The sequence below is a fragment of the Rhea americana genome, unplaced genomic scaffold (genome assembly GCF_003343005.1).
Source record: "Rhea americana isolate MKP2758 unplaced genomic scaffold, rheAme1 scaffold_95, whole genome shotgun sequence".
In the NCBI taxonomy this organism is placed as follows: Eukaryota; Metazoa; Chordata; class Aves; order Rheiformes; family Rheidae; genus Rhea; species Rhea americana.
The window spans coordinates 3,139,791-3,164,351 of NW_028187144.1; the positions used below are offsets into that span (position 1 = coordinate 3,139,791).

The window sequence follows — 24,561 nt, forward strand, 5'->3', positions numbered from 1 at the left end:
CCGGCGGCAGCAGCGAGCGGCCGCGCTGGAGGCCGCCTCGCCGGAAAGCGGGTTTCGCTGTGCGTGCGTGCCGTGTGCCCCCTYCCGTGGGGTTCTTCTCCCGCTTGCTGGCAGTAAATTGTTTCCTGCTCTGTGCGCTGAAAAGACTCGCTAACTTCGCTAGGAAAAAACTCACTTATCGTCATTCCCTTAGAGAGCGGCTGCCGCTAACCCCCATCCCTTCCTGCGCTTGCGGACTGCGCAAGTTTGGTTAGCGTTAGGGACTTTCCGCTTAGGTCCTCGCCTTCGACCTCTCTGCTGGAGTCCCACCCCACCATTGATTTCTTACTGGCCTTCTGCAAGACCGTTTGAAGACCAGGCTGTGACAGATAGCGGGTTACCGCTGTGCGGGGTCTTGCCATGGTGCTCAAACACGGTGGCTCTCTGCAGGCAGGAGCGCACGGGCTCACGCTACGGATTGACGGTATCTGGAAATTATAGAGGTGTATTAGCATGTGGCTGTTCCCAAGATAGCAAGTGCTGCTTCTCAGCATGTTTGCTTGAGTATGACAAYGTGCTGATGTGGCTGTCCAGTTTAGAGATTGGAGATAATGTGTATCTGACAAACTTGGTGCGTAGGCAGAGTGAGCTTGGATCTGTCTGCATCAGTCTATGTAGATTGTCTCTTAGTCTGGGAGAGTATCTYCTTGAGTAGGAGGACTCTGTTAGACAAGATAGGAAATGCTGTCTTAATGCYTTCTTTTGTGATGTTAGGGCCTGACTTTTTTTTAATCTGTTTATCTACAGAATGCCAGCCATAATTTTATACTCTTAAAAATATAATTTGCAGTTGCTTATCGTTACTAATGGAGAAATTCTGTATGTCAAATGTGAGGGATAACTTCAGTTTAATAAAATGCATTAACGGCATAAGATTGTAAGAGTAAACTTGGAATAACTTCTAGTTTTCTGTCAGAGGCTGCTTTGTGTCGGTTGAAGAGCGCTAGACCRAAATAACATAAAAAGACAACCAGTTTTTGAGTATAATTTGAGAGTTGGTTAGAAGTACGTTTTACTGTTTTTTAGCACTCTTTGGTAGTGAAACTGCAGAGTTCTTTCTAACATTACTGAATTTTATTAGTGTTATGACATAGGAATGTTAGAATAGTAATTGGGAAAAGAAAAGCCCTTTTAGCTGAAAGCTCTTCATTTAAAAAAAAAAAAAAAGAAAGGAGAGCACTGGTATTTTTTTCTTTCTAAGCTATTATTTAGTTGTCAGCATCTGTCAATGATTTACTTTATGCTAGAATGTTATAGCAAAATTAGTTTGTATCTGAACTTCAAAAACATTTTCATTTGTTTGTTATTTTAAGTGGAATCTTGTTTATCACTTTACAGATAGGATCTTCCTAAGTGACATAATGTTTAGTTTGTGTTGTGCATGCAGGTGTGTGCGTGCACACATTTACATGCTTATTGATGTCTTAGACTGTTAAAGGGGTTTTATCTTCTTACAGATTTTATGGACTTTGCTGTTGTTGAGTTTTYGTTACCTCTCAGTTACTGATTTTTCTATTCAAGCAGAGTTTTTGCGAAGGACTGACTGGGTTAAGTTTTTTTTTTTTTTTGATAGAAAAAGCAGATGTTTCACGTGTATTTCTCTTGATCGTGGCATACGTATCATCACACTTCTGTGGAAAACAGATGTTAAATGTACTGGACCCCAAATGTAGGTGTACGGATAATAACAATACATAAGTACATTAAATATTATGCAAAACATACTGTGCTTTGTTGATGTCAGTTATTGGCCCACTAGGAATACTCACTTCCGTCAAGTCTATGCATTTTTTAATAAGTAACCTCTTGATCTATACTGTACTTAAAATGGTAGTATAATAATGGAATTAACGGATTGTCATTTACCCTGCAAACATAAACTTCTTTTGTAAAATGATGTAGATGTATCTGTRAGTGAGTAAGTTATCATAGTGTTAAAATACTTATAATTTTTTTAAAGATTCCCATGGGTATTGTTTATGGATGGCGCAAGTGATCCTTTATAGTTGTTACAATTAAAACTTCAGCTATAGAATTTAATTTAGCAGAATCAAATGGATTTCCCTATTGTTTTACCCTTCTTATTATTGCTTTGATTGTGTTTGTTAGTTGTAGYAAGCCCTCAGAAGCTGCAGACTCTTAGATGCCCCTAAGTCTATTAGTAATGTTGTTATGTACCTAAAGTAGAGAAGCACACTGTAGCTTTCTAATTAGAAACGTTTTAAAAAGACTTAGTAGTAATTATTTAAAGTCTTGAACTGGAAATATGAATGTTTAAGACTCAGTCCACATTGGTGCTTGGTGTTGTCTGATCCACTTGAATGTTTGATAAGGAGATGACAGTTCAAGGAGACAGGAGCTTCAGGGAAAGAAAAAGAATTGCACTGGTGATGTGTGGGATTGATAACAGGACTGTGATCAACAGGGGTAAAGCAATGTGAGATGTGCAAGAAATGAGCAAGTTATTTGAATTTCTATGGGATGTTACGTTTCAGTTGATTATTTGTTAATTTGCTGGATGAAAAATTCAGAAATTAAACATTTCATTTAAATTTTCTGGTCCTTCCCGCTCACACTACTTGTTTAGAAGCAAGGGAGGGGCGTTTCTATACTTTCTATACTTGTCAATATTATACAAGTGCCATTTTGCATCTAAAATTTCAACTGCAGGGTTGTTTTAATAGGCTGTTTGTTGAGGTTTGCTTGGTCTTTGAAGAATGAAAATGGGAGTGACTGCATRTTTAGATACAGTCACTCAAATTTAATACATGTATATGTTTCACTGTGTGAACATTCCTCAGTTCGTCTCTGAATGATGTGTCTGCACCCTAATTCACTCTTACTCTTACAAGTGAAATCTCATCATGCAGATCTGATTGCAGAATTGAGACCCTTATGGGATATTCTGTGCATACAGAAAGTAATATGCTGTGCGGTCACAGCACGCTGTTTTCATTTGCTTTAAACAGTTTTTCATGAAATGTCTCTTCCGTTGATGAAGTACCTGTTTTTCTATTGCAAATTGGTGGGTGTGGGCCAGAATGTAAGAACAGAACTGTCAGAATGCTACCTGAAAGTGTATATTTTTATTTCCACATTTCAAATTTTTATTTTATACAAAAATGTTTTTTTCTACAAAACTTTGAATCAGATTCAGGGTTGGATGGTATTCTCTTAATTTCCTTCTAAGAAATTATCAGCTAAGATGTAGGGAACTAAGGACTTTGGAATGAAAATACCTGTTCAGTTATGATGATGTTACCCCCTTTATCCTCTCTATGTTTATAACTATCCTTTTAAGCCTAGTCATCATCGTAATTTCTTATGCAATTGAATTCCCAAAAGGTATTACTTGCTGGGTAAACAGTAATATTTGGGGAAAAAAAGTTTGCCTCTGTTTCTTTGAAAATAAAAGGATATACATATTAGGAGGCAAATTGAATGAGAATTTTTCTTATTCATATATATTGTGTATTGCTATCATGTCACTGTGTACTGTACTTATGTATTAGGTGCACTCATTTTACTCGTCCTTCATGTGTTGAACCCTCTCCCTATGCCATTGCCAGTGCCGTTCTTCTAACCTTTTCTGTTTCAGATATGGTTCTTTTTTACTGTAACCATTTAAACCAAATTCAGTATTTGGTATGTGAGTGTCTTATTAAAAATGGTTTTGCATATGTCAGTATTTTTTCTTTTTTTCTTTTCTTTTTTCTTTTCTTTTTTTTTTTTTTNTTTTTTTTTTTTTTGTATCCTCAATTAAAGGGTGTAACTGCATGGAACCTTACAAATCCAGTGTTTTGTTTGCTAAACTACAATGCAGAACAATCCTGAAATAGAAGGGTGCTGAGCTAGATTAGCTGTGGTGTTGTTTTGCTTTCTAACTTTAATGGTTTATCTTGTCAGACTTTATAACTACTGTTGCACATTGAGCTGTCCACAATGACTCCTAATTGTTTTTCTCAGAAGACTGGACTAATTTGAACTCATCAAGTATTTAGATAAGATCATTTCTCCTTGTGTGCATTACATTATATTTATTTGCATTTCAGCTGCTGTTGTATTACTCAATTTTCTAACTCAGTTAGATCTTTCTGGAAGCCTTCTCTATTCTCCCCAGTTTTTACTAACCCGAATAATTTCTTACTACTCACAAATTCTATTTTACTGTCTGCTTCCATCCTACAGAGCACTAATTAATGTTAACCATTGTTCTTAATGTCTAGTATATACCACATGGTTAACTTCTTCCCCCTCTGAGTGATAATCTTGGTTATCTGAACCTTACTCCTGAAATAAAATTCTTCAAATGATCAAAGGTTTGGAGAAGTAGTCACTATGGCTAAGCTGAGAAATCTTCTTGAATATATACCTTAAGCTTTCTTTCTCCAGTTGTTTGTAAAGGAGCTAAAGCGCTTAGCAAGAGCGTCAGCACAGATTTCTCTGTAGGAAGTGCATGGACATCAGACCTCTAGGGGAGTTTTGTCATTAAAGTAACCATGGAGTTCAGATAATGAAGTTTCGCTAAAATATGAGGAAAAAAGGGACGCTATCCAAATGTCAAGTCTAAAATCTAGGTTACACCAGTGTTACATTTTATATGTATGTATACATTTTATATGTATACATTTATACATTATATATTACGTATTTTGCTGTAGAGTGGAAGCTTATAATCTGAATGCTTTGGAAGCATTACTGTTCAAATAATTTAAAATCTATTAATCCAGTCTGGTGGTGGTTAGTTAAAATGTGTATCCTGACAGTATGGAAGAGCTTTTTTCATTGATAGTTCTTTTTTGACCAAGGCGAAAGAAAATAAATTAACTTTTTAAGTGTGCATGTTCTAAGCACAATGATCAGTTGATGACAGGAGCAGAAGAGACAGCAGAATGGTAGAAGATTGGTGTTTGGCTAATCATGTTACTCCGAATAACGAGCTCCAGAATGATGACATTTTGCAAGGTAGCAGAGGTCTAGCAATAGGCAGATTTTTCCCAAGTTGATTTTATTTCCGTGCAGATCAGTAACAGTCAAAGAATGGACAATAGTTTTGGAAACCATTTTGCCCTTTCTCTGTGACCTGTCTCTAGTGCCCTATATCTTCCTATTTTTTTTTCTGTATTCAATAGCTCCTTCCTTACCCAGGTAAGATAAATGTAACTACCTTATTTGTCAAACTTAAGCTGTATCTGTTTCAAAATCTGTCCTTTAATAAAAGGAGGTATTTCAGAAGTAATGTATCATCACTTTTTTTTCTCTTGAACTCGGGCAGTTCCAAATAATCGTACGATAACAGATCAGTAAGAATATAGAGTGTGAATGATGGCAAGTTCGTTTTCAATAGGCTGTCACATACAGCAAGGGAGGGGGAAATGGGAAGTCTGATTTTGGGCATTTGTTTCTGAAAATGGGAGCTGTTTTTACTAGTCAGAACCTGTTTCTGAGAGGTTAGTGAAGTAACATTAAATATTCTTTACACTTGAAGTTACTTGAGTTGTTGCACAAAAATACCTGATCAAGGAAAACAGCTGTTCTGTGTCTTGTTTGCTGTCTGAATGAATAGAATATCATCTGATCTTTCCCAAAGGGAAGCTGAAGAATCCAAAGCAGATTGTAAAATAAAATGAAAAACAATTGTTACTGGTGTTCAGCTGGTTAGCTCAAATCAGAGGCATTTCTTGTAATTACTTAAATTCCATTCATTTATGACTTTTTACTTTCTTCATCACCTCTGCAGCAACTCTTACAAAGTATATTGTAATATTTTATTCTGAGTTCAGTGTCAATAGCTCAAAAAGTGAAGGATTTTACAGTTTTGCTTTTTTTTTTGGTTGAAGTAGTACAAAATGTCAAAAATTAGAAGGAAGGTCACAGTGGAAAATACCAAGACCATATCCGATAGCACATCCCGAAGACCCAGTGTGTTTGAAAGGCTTGGACCCAGCACAGGAAATACTGCAGAGGTGAGTTGTAAAAGTATTCTTCTTTTCCTCCCCACCCCAGCATCTTCTTTTCCAGGACCTAGATGGTGGGAAAGAGTAGTTTGCAAGTGCCAAATACTCAGATGTCACTGATGTTAGTTATGGTGAAAAGAACTCCTTAACGCATGGGTGTTCAAAATACTAATGCTAAAATTTTCAAATAACATATGTTGTCCCAGCTTTTGGAGAGGAACAGTAGTACTGTACCTTTAAATGGTATTTTCACCAACCTGTATTTTTCTCTGCCAGATCTGATGTTCATTGTTGGTTTTTTTTTTTTTTTAATGAATTAAATTATTGGTGGACAGAACGTACAGATAAATGGGAGTTAATGTGGAGTCATTTGTTTGTTCTGCCACACTCACACCAATGGTATTTCCAAAAATGAGTGTGAAATTCACCCAGTGATGTCTGTCTCTTAGACACAGTGCCGTAACTGGCTGAAGACTGGCAACTGCCTCTATGGGAACACATGTAGATTCGTACATGGCCCTTCACCACGAGGTAAAGGCTATAGCAGCAGTTATAGAAGGTAAATCAAGAACTCACTTTGAATTCTTCACATGCTGTAGGAAAATAGCTTTTGCAACTATGTGTTTAAAAAAAAAAAAAGAAAAGAAATGCTGTGGTGTGCCTAATGGTATGTTTTAGCAATAACCAGTTGTATTGTCAAGCTGCTCAAAACAGTTGATTTCGTAACTTGCAGTGGGTTTTCACAGGACTTTTATGTGTATGTAGCTTAAAACAATTAATGGAGTCCGCTGGGTGCAGATTAACTTCTTACATTACTTGAAATGGGAAATTCAATTACCTTAATAAATGAATTATTATTTACGTACTGTCACTGCAGCTTCTGATATGCCTTTCTGTCCTGTACTAAAATGCTGTTTTGCAACTACTTACTGCAGCACTCACATACTTCAGCCCTTCTGCCTTCACAGTATTGTTTGATGAATAAAATGTCTATCCTTTCTCTCTAGTTGTAGAAAAAAACACTTCTTTTCAAAAAGTAGTTTCATGACTCTGTCAGGTATATGACAAATATCCTATATCACAAGAGGTGATACAAAAAGTTACTTGATTTTTGAGAAGAAAATACTTTTTTATATACCTCTTCATACATTAATATCTTTATAAAATGTTTTTTCAGTGTCATTTATGTGGCATAGCACCGTGCTTCTTAGCAGAAACTAAACATAGCAGTTGCTCTGTGCTGTTCTTGCTATAAAGGGCAAACAAGATTGCCTAGTTTTCACCTGGTACCTCTTTATATGATGACTTCATGTTTTACAAACAATTATGCTTCATATGCTACAGTAAAGTCAGTGTTACCTTTTTTTATAGTGGGCACACTGAAACATCAAAGTTAAGAAACTTTGTGAAGGTCAAACAGGAAGCATGGCATGAGGTTCTGGTTGGTTCTTCTATTGCTGTGCCACAATCTCAGGATGATCTTGATTTTGCTCATTTGATCTTTTACTGCTTCTAAAGGGGTAGCAGCTGGGATACAAAATATATCACCAAGCTTAATGTTTCTTTCAGTGTGTAAGGGACCTTACTCTATTCTGTACTGAATGTTCCAAATAGGAAAAAGAAAAGGGTGATTTACTCGTAAAGACTAAATTTAAAAACTATTATATATTGACTGTCATTTTCACTTTGCTTTCAGTATTTGGAACATTCAGTCTATCATTGGGGGGGCAGGTTTAGCTCAGTTGGTTAGAGMGTGGTGCTGCTAGTGCCAAKGTTGTGGGTTCAGTCCTCATATGGGGCTATGCTGAGGGTTGGACTAGATGATCTCCAGAGGTCCCTTCCAACCTTACCATTCTATGATTCTACTTGGTAATTTGAAGACAAGTCACATTTCTTTGCTAGACTAAGGCTATTGCTTTGCTGTTGTCACTAATATTTAAGGCTAATTTTGGCTTACTTGTTTTTATTACTAACCTTTTCCTCCTGTTAGGATTATATGAAAAATTCGAATGGCAGGTCTTGTTGCTTGCTTTCCTGATATGATTTAAAAAAAAAAAAGGAAAAAGAAAAAAAATGAGGGGGGAAAAAACCCTACCTACCCACCCCCACACCAGAACTGACAAATAAAGACTATGCACAGAAAAAGCTGGTTTATATACATTGCAGAATTTTGGCATTTTTCACACCATTTAACATTACAGACATATTTACAAATGTTTTTCAGTTATTTTAAATACAATTTGGCTTTGTGTAAATCAAGCTAATGCTTCTTTCTACATCAGTTCAATTCAAGCATTATTCCTGTTAAAATATCGGGGATATGCTGATGGTGTAGCTACACATGTTCAGCCAGACCTACTAGTGAAGTCCCTTGTCTGCTTTGCCAGCAGCTCGGTAGGACAAAGCATCTCATACTGCTTGTCTGTCTTACCCCTCCAATTTCATACCTGTCTGAAACCAGGCTGGTTGGTAATGGTTTTATCTGACCGTAACGGTCCCCTGTAGTTCAAAACACCATCAGATAGTAGGAGAACTTGACTCCCAAAGTGTGAAAAGGCCTCCTAAAGGTAGTTTACGTGTAACTGCATTTCAGCATAATACTCCACCAATCTTGCACCACAAATTTTAATCTTACCATTTTTTTTAAAAAAAGAAGAAAATAGTGTGTTTTTACATGCAAAGCTGTATTTTAGCAGACAAATGCACGGTTGAACGTATGATATCAATAGCCATTTTTGTCCCTCCGTAGATATCCATCAAGCCATTTTCCAGGCATCTGAAATAGGATACCCTAACAAGGAAAGAGTTGTGTCAAAACATGGCACCTCAAAAAGAGTTTTACTTTCTTGCTCCATTCAGATTGTTGGCTAGTTGCTTAGCAGCCCCTCTACTGCTTCTCTTATGCTGTTGCCAGGACCTATGCAATCACAGGGTCGGATAGGCTGAGAGAGGGATGCTCTCCATCCAGAACTGTTACAGAATAATGTTTACAAACTGTTTTGTGAACCAAGAAGAAAAAGCCATGGGATCCAATATAGAATGGATTACGTGCTTGGGAGCTAGACCTGTTTAGCTAGGTCTTGTGAAGAAATGCTTTGACTGATCTTGTAGTTGGGGCACGTACCACCATTTGAACCCAGATTACAATTACAGATCTGCTAGTAAAGACTAGTTCAAAAATAGGAAAAACCATATACTTGCAGTAAAGCCAGAGCTCAGCTTGTGTTAATCTTGCATTATTCCAGCAAAATTAAGCTACTAGGTTTAAAAAACAAACCAAATCAGCAACAACAGTAGGTAAACTTGTAATATTTATAACCTTCAAAATCCAATCTGAAACAGAAAAACAGGAAAAAAGTGGTCTCATGAGTGTTCAGTTATAATATGTATATTGTACATTAATAATTTATCATCTTCCTATATTAAATACACGTGCAGAGACATGCACACGCACACAAATATGCAAACATACCCAAATATATTCAAATAAATTATAATGCGTTCCTTTTGCTAGGGAGCTGTTCCTGATGTTTTGAGATAGGTAAAGAAACGAATGAGGAGGTGTTGTTGTGAATGGACATACTCAAAACAAGCTTTTTAATATGGAGAACTAAACTGTTGCAAGAAGTAATGCAGTGTAAAATCACTTAACTCTGTTATTTTAAGCTTGAAATGGTGAAATTCTGCATTGTAGATTTTCTAATGCATGGGCCCTTCACTAAAAATTAATTGAAGATAAATTTTTCATTAGTAGCTTTTCTTTTTCAGTGTATAGTGATATGTGGAGCCCCGTGTATGAAAGGTTCTACCATTTGCAGTCTAGCCACATCATCTCAAACTGTAAAGTTAAAATTGTATTTATCTCCTGAAATTCAGCAGGTCCCCCACTGTGTGTCTATTGCTTGGAATATCCAAAGGYTTCTTAAGAATATGTGTGTATATATAGAGAGAAAAGAAGCCATTATTAGAAAAATATTGTGGTAGACCTAAAGGAAAAAAAAAAATCTGTTAATAAGCCAGCTTGTTTTCTGTGCATTAAGCGAAAGTATCTAAAAACAGTTATGACTTTCTGAGTAATGATGTCGTAAATATTTGACAAATTTTCAGTCAAATAAAGACTGTTTTGGCTTCTATAATGTGTACTTTTTTTTTTCTTTTTTTTGAGGATAGGATGGTTACCTTGATTTAGTTTCCAGTATTCTCTCACAAAGCTATAAAAAAAATGATAACTTCAGTTTGTTTTTCATTATTGTGATTGTTTGGTGAGTTTAATGATCTTAAAGTAGACTTGAATAATGCTACAATAAACTAAGCATTTTCTTCCCTCCCTTCTGCTCTGGAAAAGATGATAATGGAAAATGAAATTATTTGGATATATTTTTTCACTCTACCCTATAATTTGGGGGGGGGGGGAAGACATTAATAGTATCACAATATCTTGTATCTTTAGAAAGTACACAACCTGCGCTCTGTGCAAGTTCTCTTGCTTTTCTCCTTCAGCTACAGGCTTTTTTTCCCCTGAGAATTACTACTTTTGAGGAAGAATGTTACTAGTATATTGTCTACAGTCTCTTTGCTTTTTAAATTAATTTTGTCTGTTTCRCAAATCCAGATCCTTTGTGCCATAACTGGAATATTAATAATAAATAAATGAGCAGAAGTCATTGAATTGCCACTTTAATGTTGACAGACGTTTTGCTGAGGTAGCTAATGGCTTGGAATGCTTCAGAAAGTTGGTTTTGATAATGCAAAGGAATTATGTTTCTAGGCTTAAAAGAATATTTTGAATCATAACCTTTGCTAAAGCTAGATACCTTAAAGATGACAGTCATGCATGGAAGGAATATACCTTGCTTATATTTGTATGCTGGATATTATTTGATTGGTGTTAGTTCCGAAAGAAACAGCATGCTGCTGTGTTGTACCTTTCTTCTGATCTAGAGTGACCTGTATTTACGACTTCATGAAGAATTAAATGTATTTAAAAATGACAGAGTCACTGGTCTTTTTCTTCCTGAATCTTTAGACATTTAACATTGTGATGTAATTTAAAACATTAAATGTGGAAAACATTCCCCCCACAAAAAAGGAAAGGGAAGCAAATTACTGTGCTTCAAATGTGCACAGTTTGAAAGTGAAATCATATCAATTCAAAAATGTTTTTATGCAGAAATTGTGAAAGAAAGTTGATGCATTGTGCATTTTGTGACTGAGAAAAGGGTGGGAAAGAGCAGTTTCTGAATGGGGATGTTAATTCAGTTTGGAAAACGAAGCAAATGCAAATGTCATTTATTCATTCACTAAGGTAGCATCAGTATTGGGTTATGATTCTTCAGWGGAAGTTAATCTGTACAGATCCTGTACCTTCACAGAATCATCTCGTGTAAGCATCTATAATTATGGCTAACAACCATCACAGAAGCACTAAACTCAATATCAAGCTAGATTTATATGAAGAGTAAATTGCTTACTTGACCCATAAGGTCATTTGTAGCAGCTGCTTCATCCCCTTTGGTTATGAACTTGTCCAAATGCAAGAGTTGTTCGYCTTTAACCATAAGGAGTAGATAAATTTGTTGATCTGTAGCAGGAATGGTAAAATTATATAGATATGTTGTGGCAGTGTATGTTTCCTCTCCCTTCACATCTCACAGTAGTACCTTTTTCAAAAGCTACACTATGAACTTGTGTGACTTGTAGAGTTACTCCATTATTATTTGTTTTAAAAGATAATGGGATAATTATTCTATTGTAAGATGGAAAATAAGTTCTCCAAAAGTGAATTTCTGATGCATGGTCCACAACAGCTTTTCTTTGTGTCATTGCCTATCAAGGTCACAGGAGAATAACAGCTAGGTCAGGTGATCTTCACTCATGGACCTCATCTGTACTCAGAGTTGTGCTTCTGTGTGACTGTTATTGCCAGTCTGCAGTGGTTTGACTCTGCTTTAATTTTTATATATGTAAATAAGTGTGTGTGTGTATGTGTACACATGCGTACAYGCATGCCCAGACAAAATCGATGCAGTTTAAAATATGGAAAAGGCTAAAAATACCTGGAAAAACTGACTGTGAAATGATTTTGCCAGATAGTCAGAAAAAGCAGACCTACTGTAGCAGGATGACCTGAGTTGATCAGGAATGGTAACATTTTTCTTCCTAGAGTCAAGTCGGTCCTGATGGTCTGAAAGAAGTTTTTTTAGAATGCTTAGACCTGTTAGAATCCAATATTTTTCTTCATCCTCATCACTTTCGAGTGGGAGGTTTAGATTTTTCTATATATACTGATAACAAAAATAGTTAAAAGACAGATAGTATTGCTTTAAAAATATCCCATAGAACTGGTTATATTATGTTTCTGTATTGTACAGGTCACCAGAAAGGCCAACTGGGGATCTTCGAGAAAGAATGAAGAACAAACGTCAGGACGTTGAGGCTGAGCCACAGAAACGAAATACAGAGGAATCATCCTCTCCTGTTAGGGTAAGAATGGAGTTTGCAAAACTCCAGAATCACTCAGTAGCAGTTGGGYGTTGTGTCCTAGAAACCTGATCATGGTGACTTGTAATACTTAAAATATTTTAAAAATTTGGTAATTTTGTACATAGTATGTGGCATATTTTGTTATAAAGTGTCTTAACAGATGTGTTCTTTTAATTATTTTGCAACTTTATTAGTGCTTTCCGATCTTCTGGTTTCAAAGATATAAACTCAGCAGACTGAATTATGTTATGAATATTAATACTCAGGTATTTAAGAACAGTCTAAACTTTTTAATACTGTCAAAGAAGGTGTATTAACTATTGTTCCGATCATTTACTTTTTTTTTCCTCCTACGTTCCTTCATATTCATTATTTACATGCATCCTGACTCCAGTTGCATTCTGTTTATCCCAAATTCCCTTTTAATGAGACCATACAGTTACAGTTGTGCAGGTTCATTTCACCTTCCTCCTCACGTACTCATTGGCCATGCTCACTTTTGGATTTTGCAACCAATTAATTCATTCATCATTTTCACTTTCTAAGCATCTTTTTGCAGCCCTATCCCTCTTGAATATCAGAAGCTGCTTATTTTAAAACCTGTGTTATCTGTTCCTGCACTGATGTTTTCAAAGAGGGGTAGAGCTGGTAGCGTGACACTGCACTTGTGTAACTATAGCATCAGTGTGTCTGTGATGTTCCATCATGTTTAAGACTATCTTCATAAAAGCAACAGTTAAAAGGTCTTTCTGAAAGTTTGGTTTGCTTCTGCAGGTATTAATGCATTTCTCTTTTTCTCTGGGTCTATTTCTACTTGCTGTGTAAAATAGGTTTTATGTCAGGTGTACAGAAATCAACAGCAGCTGCTATCATTAAATTAACAGAATGGCTTACCTTCCAATCCTGCTTTCAGTTGCTGTTAATTTGTGCAAAATTTCAATCTTTTTATTCTTTACTTAAATGTTTCTTTTATTTTCTAAGAGTTTGTTCAAACTGTTTAGTTATTGAGAACATGGATGGAGGGAAAAGTGTTTTTTCCAGCCATAATTAACAATTTACTATATATTTATTTTCTTTCCTGATACAACTCTAATTTCGGTGTAATTTTTACTTTTGATTAGTTAACTCTGTTTTTTTTTATAGTGGTCTATTAAAGTAATAATAAAATACTCTTAAAAAATAAAACCCCAAATGAAGTTAATTGGAAGGAATCAGAGAATTAGTGGATCTGTTAAAGTACTAGAGAGTTATTTACAGGATAAGTGTATTGCAGAGAGAAAATTTCTCTGCATCAATCTCATAAAATAAAAGATTCAGGAAATCACTGAGCTTTCATATTGATTGCATGGAGGCAACTGTCAAAAGCTGGGATGTCCAAAGAAAAGAATCTGGAACAAGTAGAGGAAGAGGGACAGCCGTCATCAGTTGTACTGCAAAGGACCAGGAGCTCTAAAAGAACAGAAGACTGAAGTGGCTGACCTGCTAACAAAAATCTTGCTCCATCATTAAAGCTGTTACTGTGATGGAGTTCTAATGATTGATGATTTCATCTCTTATTAAAACTTCCAGGWTAACTGAGGAGCTATGTAAGAAATCTTAACTTTGCTTTGATAATGACAAGTAGCTTGTTCCATAAAAAGTTTTGTAACTGTGTCTTTAAAGAAGAAGAAGAAGAAAACAAAAATCAAAATGAGAGAGCACTGCTCCTTCACACAAAACCTGTGCTCCACCACTCTACTAGAATTGAAACTGTAACAGAGTACTGGCTGGAAGAAAACTATTTGATAAAGATGAAATCCTAAATAGCTTCTTCGGAAACAGAGCTTTGGGGACCTGTAAGCAGTCAAAGATTAATCRATACAGTCTTACCAGATTTAGAGGCCAGCTGAAGGGAAAATGTTGTTTGGAAATGAAGAAGTTAGAGGATGCCATGGTGCTTCATTTAAATAGATCGTTTTTTAAGAATGTGGGAAAAAGTATTGGACACCCTAGATAGCAGACTTTGCAGAAGTTTTGAAAATATTAGTTGAGATTAACAAAGTCAAAGGTGCCATAGGGCTTGGAGAAAAGATAGTTTTGGCAGTAATGGCAGATGAAACTTGGAGTTGGCAAATGTGAGGTAATGCACAGTGAAGGAACTAAAACCAGAAATCATGAGTGAAAATTTTAAAAGTAACTGAAACCACTTGGGAGAAAAATAAGTTATTGTGGACAGCTCAATGAAAACTTCTGCTTGAAGTGCAGTCACAGAATCAAATATTCAGGTGTATAAAAATGGAAGAGAAAATGATCAATATTATGCTATAAAAATTCATGGTCCACTTTTATTTGAAATGTTGTTTGGTTATCATCACTCATATGCAAGGAAATGTAGTCAAAGAAGATCCTTTTGAAGTGGGCAAGGAGGTGAGAATGAGACTGGAGAGGAGAAGAAAGGAGATGTGGTGAATGCGTGCAATGTGTGGTTGAAAGTATGTAAATTAGATGCGTCTTATTCATACTTTATCCCGGTGGAAAAAATGGCAAATTTGAAAATGACCGAGGGAAATGCTATTTATCTTATATAATAATTCTACTGATTGCCACAGGATACAGTCAAAGATGTAAGCAGCTTCCACAAAAAGTTGAGACAATTTAACTAGTACAAAATGTTTTTAGAAGAGAGAGAGTTCTTGTTGCTTGGAGACATAAGCTAACCAGTAAAATCTGTCTATCTGTAGGAAGAAACTTCCTGCATGGACAGCTAATAAAGTATCCCTTATTATTTCTTCATGTCTTGTATTGTTATTTCTAGAGAGACAATGTACTGCATTGCATGGACAGCTACATTGAACTCAGTTGCTTCAATGTTTTTAGATTTGTTTGGAATTATTTCAGTGCTGTATGTTAGTGTATCAAACACATTGCAAATAATTAGATAAGGTTTTTGCCTTTATTATGCTTAGTTGGTAATTGTCATGTTGAATTCTCTGTGTTTTGAGAAGACAGTTACTTTGGAGGTATTAGAAGTATTATCTGAAACAATTTCCGTGAGGTTTGTGTGATTTGGGAGAAACAGCAGGAGAAACTTAATTTATCTTTAGGTGAAAGATGATTGTAAGAAAAAAATCACTTGTGTGTTTCCTGTCTTTGTGCTTTTTGTGATGGTGGCTTTTGAATATCTGTACTGGAAATGGAAGTCAGCATTGTCTTCCATCTCTGAAAAAGAATCAATATTTGTTTGTTTCAGGGAAACTTCAGGTTTGTTTTCTTGAACGTTTGTATTGCATGACAGTAGTTTGCACTATAAAGGTTTTATATGTAGAGCAAAATAGTGTTGTGCTTACCCAAAAGATTCTAGCTATAATATTTAGTAGCTTTTTCTAGATTTAGAAGAATTTGTGCTTTTAAATTTAGTTTATACCATTGCTGCATGTACATGTGCTGACAGTGTGGAAGCTGAAGCTTCTGCCTTGTAAGAATTGTAGATTATAAGAGTGTTATGAATATTTTGTCCATCAGTATTGGCAAGATAACATTTGACTAGAAGCATGTTTTGCAGATTGCATGAGTTCTATGGTGCTTGGCCAAGCTCTTCTGACTTTAGTAAGAACTATTCAGGTAGGCATTAAACCTTGTGCTGTGGATGCTGATCACATCTTATGGGGTGTGGATCTTCAATTTAAGTAGACAGTAGATGTAATAAAATCTCGCAGAATTCAGTAATAATGTCTAGTTTTTCCCTCCTTTAGTAATATTTCTCCTGAAATTCAGCATTACGTGGTGATAATCTATGCAACTCAGTAYCTGAAGGGAGGGTGTCAAGGGGACGGGCCCAAACTCTTCTCAGTTGCCCCGTGTGACAGGACAGGAGACAATGGGCAGARACTGAAGCACAGGAAGTTCCGCCTGACCSTGAGGGGGAATTTCTTCCCTGTGRGAGTGACGGAGCACTGGSRCAGGTTGCCCAGAGAKGYTGTGGAGTCTCCTTCTCTGGAGATCTTCAAGGCCCACCTGGATGCAACCCTGTCTGACATGCTGTAAATGACCCTGCTTGAGTAGGGGGGTTGGACTAGATGATCTCTAGAGGTCCTTTCCAACCTTGCTGATTCTATGAACTCATGCAAATAGTATAACTTTGAGGATATACTTGAAACAGCATAGACGAAGTCTACTAAATTATTGTCTACACTAGGGCAGTGAGTGTTTTTTCTTTTTTTTTTTAAGTAAATATATTATTATGAAAGCTTGTCACTTGTCCTCCAGTAAATGATGTTTTCCAGGGTCTTCAGATAAATAGTTTACAGGTATATCAAGTGCATACTGCACCTTCAAATACAAATAAAAGATATGTTCTTGGCCTTCAGGAGTTTGACTTTTTTTTTGGGGGGGGGGCGCTCAGGAAGGGTAAGAGACAGAATACCTAAGGATATGAATGAAGTAATTGCTTATTAACCAGTATAGCACATAGTAAGAGGAAAAGTACTGTAAGTGTAACAAATGCAACAAAAGGAATGTGTTGGAGAGTTTTCCATGAGACATTTTGAATATATATTCTAAGATATCATAACTTAAATTCTTGAGTTGTGTACTCCAGGAAAATACACTCAAAAATATCTAAATTGAGATTTTCTTTTTAATGATGTTGTATTACCACAATCTTTTTTTCATGACAACTAAACTGAAATTGTTTAGTTTATAATGCGCTTGGATCAAGTTGTTGTTGTAAAATAGCATGCTGGCATAAAGTTGTTTATTCACTTCAGCTATATTCAATAATTACAATAAAGTTCCTTTCATAGGCATTTTGTTCTCAGTTCTTCTGTAGAAGTACGATTGTCCCACTACTGCCACTACTGTATCTCTCCTCTGAAAGGAGAAAATACAGGCCAGCATTTCAAGATGCTTATGTCTGGTTGTACGTTTGGAGATGTAGGCAAGATATATTTAGGTTATGTCTGATTTTTAACATGAAATACTTAACACTGAACATGAAGCATTCTGACTAAATTGTATGTGCTTTGTTGACAAGTTGCTTTACAAATTAGCTTTGAGAAGCTTTTTCTTAAAGGCAGCTTTTTCATAAAGGACGCCTTAACATGCGTATTTCAGTTATTAAAAAAAATGGTGTTGGATTAATAGAAACTAGTATTTGTACTTAAGAAATTAAATTTATTTATTCATATAGTAGCAATTAGTTGGAGCATATAGTAGAAGTAAAGAGTTTCACAGAACAGTTGCAGTCAGCAGAGAGGACATCTAGAAAAATGAGTATGCTTTAAAGAAATGACTGTAAGTGAGGCTTGCTGATGAAGTCAAAAACTTTCAAATCTCATCGGTGTCATTTTTTTCTCCAAGCAACTTTGGAGCTTAGTGCAGTTCTTGTTCTTAGACCTGAGTGATTATGGCTTACCTGATGTACCTTGTCTGTAGTTGATGTCAGAGTCAGATTCTGAGTCAGAAAAAATAATGTGACTTGCCAGGTTAGAATCTTATGTATCATTTAAGAGATCCTATCATAAAAAAGAAGAAAAACTAACTTTCTTTTCCTTCTTATTCTGCAAACTGTTTTTTAATTAAACTTTACATGAGTTAGTTCTTTAATGTGAAGTTCCTTTGTGGTTTTTCAGTGATCTGTTAGTGTTTTTTTTGAGATTTTCTAAGGTTCAAGATGAGAGACTTCAAGATAATCGTGCATTGTAAATGTAATAGCACAATGTAAATTGTGCTAGGTAAAAGAAAAGCAATACTTGTTATGTCATCATATATACATAATTAAACTAGAGATAAGATACTAATATTATTAATGAATAAAAAGGAAAATTGAATTTTGCTCACTTGTGAGTGACTGTYGAAAGTGTTACTTTTTTTCATAGTATATTTCTAATATGATGTTTAGGATTGAAAGTTCTAACTCTCAGTATGGAATAGCTAGTGAAATTCTGTGGAATATCCCCCCTTTTTTTTTTTTAAAAAAAAAAAAGAAAGTCCCACACATCAAAACCGAAGAGTTTCCAAAAGATAGAATAAGTGAGGACCCAGAGGAAATGTGGCAGGCTTTTGTTATGCTCTTTCTAGTTTCATACTTACTAAATTAGTCTGAGATTCTTCTAAACTTGGATGTACTTTTTTGCGAGAAGAGAAAAGCTTTGTCCTTTATTCCACTCAAGTCTAAGTAGATTATCTAGAGGATACTGATTCAGCAGAGGCAGTGATATGACTGTACAGCTTTACTGCTGGCATTTAGTAGGAGAAGAAAAAGAACACAAGTCCAGTTGTCTCTTGAAAAAGTCTTATTTCCTGTAAGAGCAGTCTCCAGCTTCCTTAGCTATCTGTAGGACCATCTGCCAAATGCAAAGTGGGTGCTCCTGCAATAGTTAGACTTGCCTAATAATTCTGGGCCAGTGAAAGTTCAAAGATAAAGCTATCATCAAAACTTGATCCCTGTGTGTTACTTTTTTTTCCACTCCTCTTTCTGCCAGCCAAGATTCTCTGTTTTCTTTTCTTTCTTCTTTCCTATATCCTTATCCTCTGTCGAGTTAAGCAGGCTCATCTGCCTTGAATACAGATATTCTTATTTACAGCTGAAAACTCTTACTTCAGCTGTTAAAAACATACTGTTTAAATGCTCATAAAGCTTCTGGTCTTATGGAAGTGAATTGTTCTGTCAGTTCCTATTTTAAACTTGATTCTCTGATACATGCTTGGTTCTTGCCTGGCCTAAAAACATTCCTATTTTATGGATCCCTTCTTCTTTCTTCTCCCCATTCTCTGTTTGCATACTGATTGTATGAAGTTATGTTGGATTGTTTTGCCTGTGGAGTCTCTACACATTTACGAAGGAATTTGTTCAACAGACTAAAGGGGAAAAGACTTTTTACTATTAAAAAAACAAAGAAACCCCAAATACCATGTAAAATGTGCCTGCTTCATCAGGCTTCTTTTTTTTTTTTTTTCTTTAAAAAAAAAAAAAAAGCTTGTTTAATTCAGCATTTTTCCCTTTATAGAAAGAGTCTTCACGAGGAAGACATAGAGAAAAAGAGGATATCAAAATTACAAAGGAGAGGACACCAGAAAGTGAAGAGGAAAATGGGGATTGGGAAACAAACAGAGAAGGTAAGTGAAATTAAAGCAGTGGTTCCATACAATTCAAATATTACAAGATTATCAGACTGTAAGTAAAGCAGAATGGTTAAAAATTCAGTCTCTAAGCAACATACTTTTATGCAGCGGCCATTAACATCTATTTTTGGAGACAAGCAAAGAAGCAATCTGAGTTGGACTGCTACAGCAGTAAAACCAATTTCTTTAGAAAATGGACACTTTTCGACTCCTCTGACGACAAGTAACTTGGCCATTGGGGTCTGTGTGGCTGAGTCTGCTGTGTATACAGAGCCTACTAGGTCAGTAGATGAATCCAGATGACAAAAAAGTGTTTTTTGAAACTTTTTTGAGTTGAAAAGAGAGCATGTAATTCATTTGAAGCCTGAAGGCAACAGGTTTCTTTTCAACAATTTGTGTTGGTGTGGTCTGTCCTGTTAATAAAGGCTTGACTAGAATCAGTGTAGCAGCTGAAGGTAGCTTTTGGTAAACTATTCACCTTTTGAAACAACTGAAAGAGTTGTAAGAAGTTTGCATTACTGCTGTAAGCTCTTTTTTTAATGGTTAAAGGATGATTTCATTGTCCATGGTGTTGATAGTACTCATCCACTTACTATGCGGACAGTTGAGGAAAAAAACTGTCTTGTTTTCTCCTCTTTCTTCTGAGTCTTTCCATTTCCGTTTCGTTAGAGACCAAGTTAACCTGACAGTGAAATTACGACAGCTTCTAATGAAGTTTGGTGTTTACCTAGTTTTGTAAGTATCAGTGTTTCAGCAGTAGTTATGATATTACAAGAGAACATGGGGGTCCTGATCCACTGTTGAGGATTCTTTCTACCAAAAATTGTCACCAAACAAAAAAAAAGTCCTTTTTCCAGAGCACAAGTCTTCTGTAAGACAACAGGCTAGATATAAATAATTGTATAAAACATGTATCTACATTATATTAAAGCTTATTATGATGCAGAAATCTTTTGAAATGTGCAAATGATTCTGTATGCTTATCACTTTTGCTTTAAGTTTATGTTAAATTGGAAGTTCTTCAGGGTAGAAACAAAATGCGACAGCCACAATGCCTTCTTAAAGGGTTTTGTATTAATCATTTGCGGGGGAGGAAGCAACTGTTGTAAATTAGAACAGAAGATATGTGACTTTAAATTAGTGTGCCTAAAAATTTACATAGAACYGTGGTAAGAATTTCTGTCACAGAGATTTTCAGCATTATGTTGCAATTTACCTTTTTTTGATAGCTTGAAGTCAGTTTTGGCTGAACACATAAATGCAATTGTTAGTTAGTTCTAGATTTAATAAATGTAGAAAATAAAGGTTCAGTAGCCCATGTGGCCCCTTTGTCCTTTGAAAAATAGGAAAGTAACTGAAATTTCTTGAGTGAATTTAGATATAATGGATCTATTTGTGGAATGAAGCTCCAGTGTAAATTTAATTGAATAGGTAGCTTTTCCATAATATGTTGTAAGTGTTACAAATATTGTTTAGCTATGTCTTAAGCACAATATATGAATAGAGAATATGAAGGCAAATATTAAGAGAAATTTTTAAAAGTGATTAAAAGAACAGTGACCACATTCCTTAATGTACTACTGAGTGGKTTTTTTTTGGTACCTTCTTCTACTGCCACCTCTGTCACTCTCATAAAATCTAAAAGAAATGTTCTGTTCTGTGAGGTTTTCTAACTTTTAGAAAAACAGCCATAATGTGTTTTCAGCCCTTTCTAAACTTGATTTTTTGGGGTGATTTAATAAGCTCTGTCCTATACTGTGTATGTATGCAAATTAAGTCTAGTTCAGAAAGATTTGCAATGTAAAAACTTTTATTACATAAATATGTACTTCGAACTTTTTAAGCCTTAGGCATTGAGCCTTTGAGCTTGAGAATTATGATTTTTTTTTCAAATTAGTGTTCATAATAGTTACAACTTCCTACATAAAGAAAGTAGAATTACTGTTAAGTTGCAGTGGGTGTTACATAGGCAGACAGATGGACTGGGAAAGAATCTATGCCGCTAGGAACTGCACCTGTCTCCWAGCAGCTTCCATGCCTTCATGACATATAGAGAGAATTTGTGTGTTGAGCATAGTCTTTGCAAATACTTTTATAAAGTTTCTGTGCATCTGAAGAGGGATGAAAGCTAAAGAAGGTTTAATGAGGCCATCTTTCCTTGGAAGGTGATTTTCTCCAACTTCTTTCTCAGTATCAGATTTAAATAACTGTAAACAAAATAAATGTAAATATGATGAGTATAATTGCTTTCTATTTCAAGAAGATTTCGGTTGCATGAATGGAAGAGGGATATTAACTAGCCACAATGTAAAGAAAAAGTAGGAGAAATAACACCTATACTGATGTGAAAATCAAGCAGTAGTAATGTTTTAGAACAGAAATAAGCTGTCAAAATATGGTTTTTATCTGGTAAGAGAGCTCACGCAGATGTCTTTTTTTAATTACTTTAATATCAATTTGTAGGTTTCATTAAAAAAGTACTGCTTTGTGGGATACTTAGTTAAACTAAAATATTTTGTATCATGCATCACTATATAAATCTGTTTCATGTGAGATTGCCCAGTTAAGCACTGTACGTATTTTTTGACTTTGTGAGAAAAGTCTCTTTTGAATTTGTTGTTACATAAACGTAAAGAAGTGGCTTATTGGGAAGCAAACTAGGAATATTCATTTTATTTTCCCTTTCTACCGATTTAATAATTGGTGCAAATCTCTAAAATAAACTGAAGGATTTTTTTAATGAAGTTTGAGTATTTTAATCATAAGTTACTTGGATCTAACTGGAGTTATTCCAAGTTTACACAATATAATTGAAGAAGAGATTTGGCTTAGCTTCATTGATCCATGTATGCAGTACTTGAAAGTTGTGGAAATATTCATGCTGTGCATCCAGTATTCTAAGTAATATTATTAATTTTGTATGTTATCTATTTACTAATCTATCTACTTTTTTTAACTAAAGACTCTGATAATGGAGATGTTAATTATGACTATGACCATGAGCTGTCTTTGGAAATGAAGCGCCAAAAGATTCAGAGAGAACTCATGAAGCTGGAGCAGGAAAACATGGAGAAACGAGAGGAAATAGTAATTAAAAAAGAGGTTTGTATTATGCAAATGTGAAATTAAAAAAAAAAAAAAGCCAATCCCTTCATAGACTTCTAGTTGTTTCTTAGGCAGTTTGAGCTTTCTGGATTACAAATGTGCTATTGTGTTGCACAGTAGTAAGTGGCATGTGTATAAAACTTGAAATGTGACTTGGATTTTAATTGTCAGTATCTGGTCAGTCTTCTGGCACCATAACTAAATTCTTGCCATTGTGAAGTTGGTTGTTTGATGAGTATAAAACTCTTCCAGTAACTCAGATGTGCTTTTTAATAATATGGAACTAATAAGACCTATAACAGAGACAGAGTGTATAGGCAGATATAAGGCATAACTTTTAGCAAGCTCTTTATCCAACATTTTGTGTAGTAACAAAGTAGAGCAACAAGCAAAGCTGTTCTCAAAGTAATTGTTATAAAAAAAAAAAAAAAAAAGTCTGAAGGGAGGGCTTTTCTTTCTGAGGGTTTCAGAGTCTTTGGCTACCCAATAGAACTGGTGCCTTCATATTTTAATGTGTTTTAGTGAAACAGTTTCTGGGTTTGTGAGGAAGTATGACATAACTATAAAAAGTAAGCACAGTGTACGAGTGTGAGTATACAGAAGCTAAAACCACAACAGTTGTGTTTTGTGATCTGTCTCACTAAATTTTAACAGGACTGTATTTTAACTGGTATTTATTTATTTTGGGAAACCTTTATTGCAGGAAGCAATAGAAGAGGAGTTATAGGGTACATATGATTATAGATGCCAACTGATTGTCACAAAACTTCTGCGGAGTAAATAAATGTACAGCTTGTTTTCCATATATTCTACAGCACAGAGAGTGAGCTGTAAGGGCCTCTTTATATGTCCATAACTTTGTCCCCTTTGCTGCTTTCAATGCTGATATATTCTGACTGGGAATATAGGTGAGAACAGAGGAAGTGTTAAGGGCTAGTGTTGAACTGGAGATAAATTTTTCAGACAARCCAGAGTGCTACCTGAGATCTTACTAGTTTTTTGACTGTATCGTCTTTGAATTGTTTAGTTACAGTTTTTGTAATATATTAGAGTGTATCATCTCCTCTCCCTCTTTACCTTGGTCATCATCTTTTTATGTTTTAGGAAGCTAGGAAACTGTTTTGAAGGTTGTGCTTGGTGTGCTTGAGGCAGAAGTGTAATTAATTAGATTTAGATTTAAGATCTGGACTATTACTATGTGTACATATTTAGCATGTGTGAATTCATCCAGTGAAGCTTTTGGGCATCAATATATTATCAGTTAATATATTCTTTTCCTCAAGATTTCTCCAGAGGTGGTTAGATCTAAATTATCACCATCTCCATCACCAAGAAAGTCTAGCAAGTCTCCAAAACGAAGATCCAGTCCCAAATCTTCCTCTTCAGTTAGTAAGAAAGAGAAGAAAGTATCTACTGTATCTTCACCACTTTTGGATCAGCAGAGGTCAGTATGTAAATGCACCCTGGAGAAGAGTGGGAGGAGAGAACTACATTGATGTATTATTACAGCGGATTTCATAATTAATTGACATAGCTTTTCATTTTCCCTGCTCCCAGAATGTTTGGTTTCAAACTTCGGAGAAGATCTCCAAATTGTGTACTGTTGCAAGGCTGTGACTTATCTATTGTGGAAAATTGTTATATGCTTGTAGTTGTCACTTGGCTAATTTCAAGGTTTACAGCAGGTTTTTTCTCTGAGTGTCCTAGAGTCTCTGAAGATGATGAGGAAATATCAACAGTGTTACTGGAGGGGATAGTTTTATTTGAGATGCTAGAACCTGTGAAATAGCTCACTTAGACTGAAAAGAAATATTTTATAATTTGACCAATTGCATTATCAATTCTATTAATAATGTTCAGGAAATAACATTTGACT

General features: G+C 35.4%; 1 protein-coding gene across 3 annotated transcripts in view; it reads left to right on the top strand.

The window, feature by feature from the left end:
• The first annotated feature begins 5,845 nt into the window (after positions 1–5,845).
• ZC3H13 (zinc finger CCCH-type containing 13) overlaps positions 5,846–24,561 on the top strand; it is a 45,080-nt gene continuing 26,364 nt past the window's right edge. For 2 of the 3 annotated variants that reach the window (XM_085325022.1, XM_085325023.1), the window contains exons 1-6: positions 5,846–6,005; positions 6,446–6,555; positions 12,368–12,479; positions 19,466–19,574; positions 22,543–22,682; positions 23,969–24,129. In XM_085325022.1, coding sequence (XP_085181148.1) covers positions 5,889–6,005; positions 6,446–6,555; positions 12,368–12,479; positions 19,466–19,574; positions 22,543–22,682; positions 23,969–24,129 — 749 coding nt within the window. In that variant the 5' untranslated portion in view covers positions 5,846–5,888. Of the gene's footprint in view, positions 6,006–6,445; positions 6,556–12,367; positions 12,480–19,465; positions 19,575–20,249; positions 20,316–22,542; positions 22,683–23,968; positions 24,130–24,561 lie in introns of those variants that run through there. The other variant, XM_085325024.1, reaches the window with a different exon arrangement.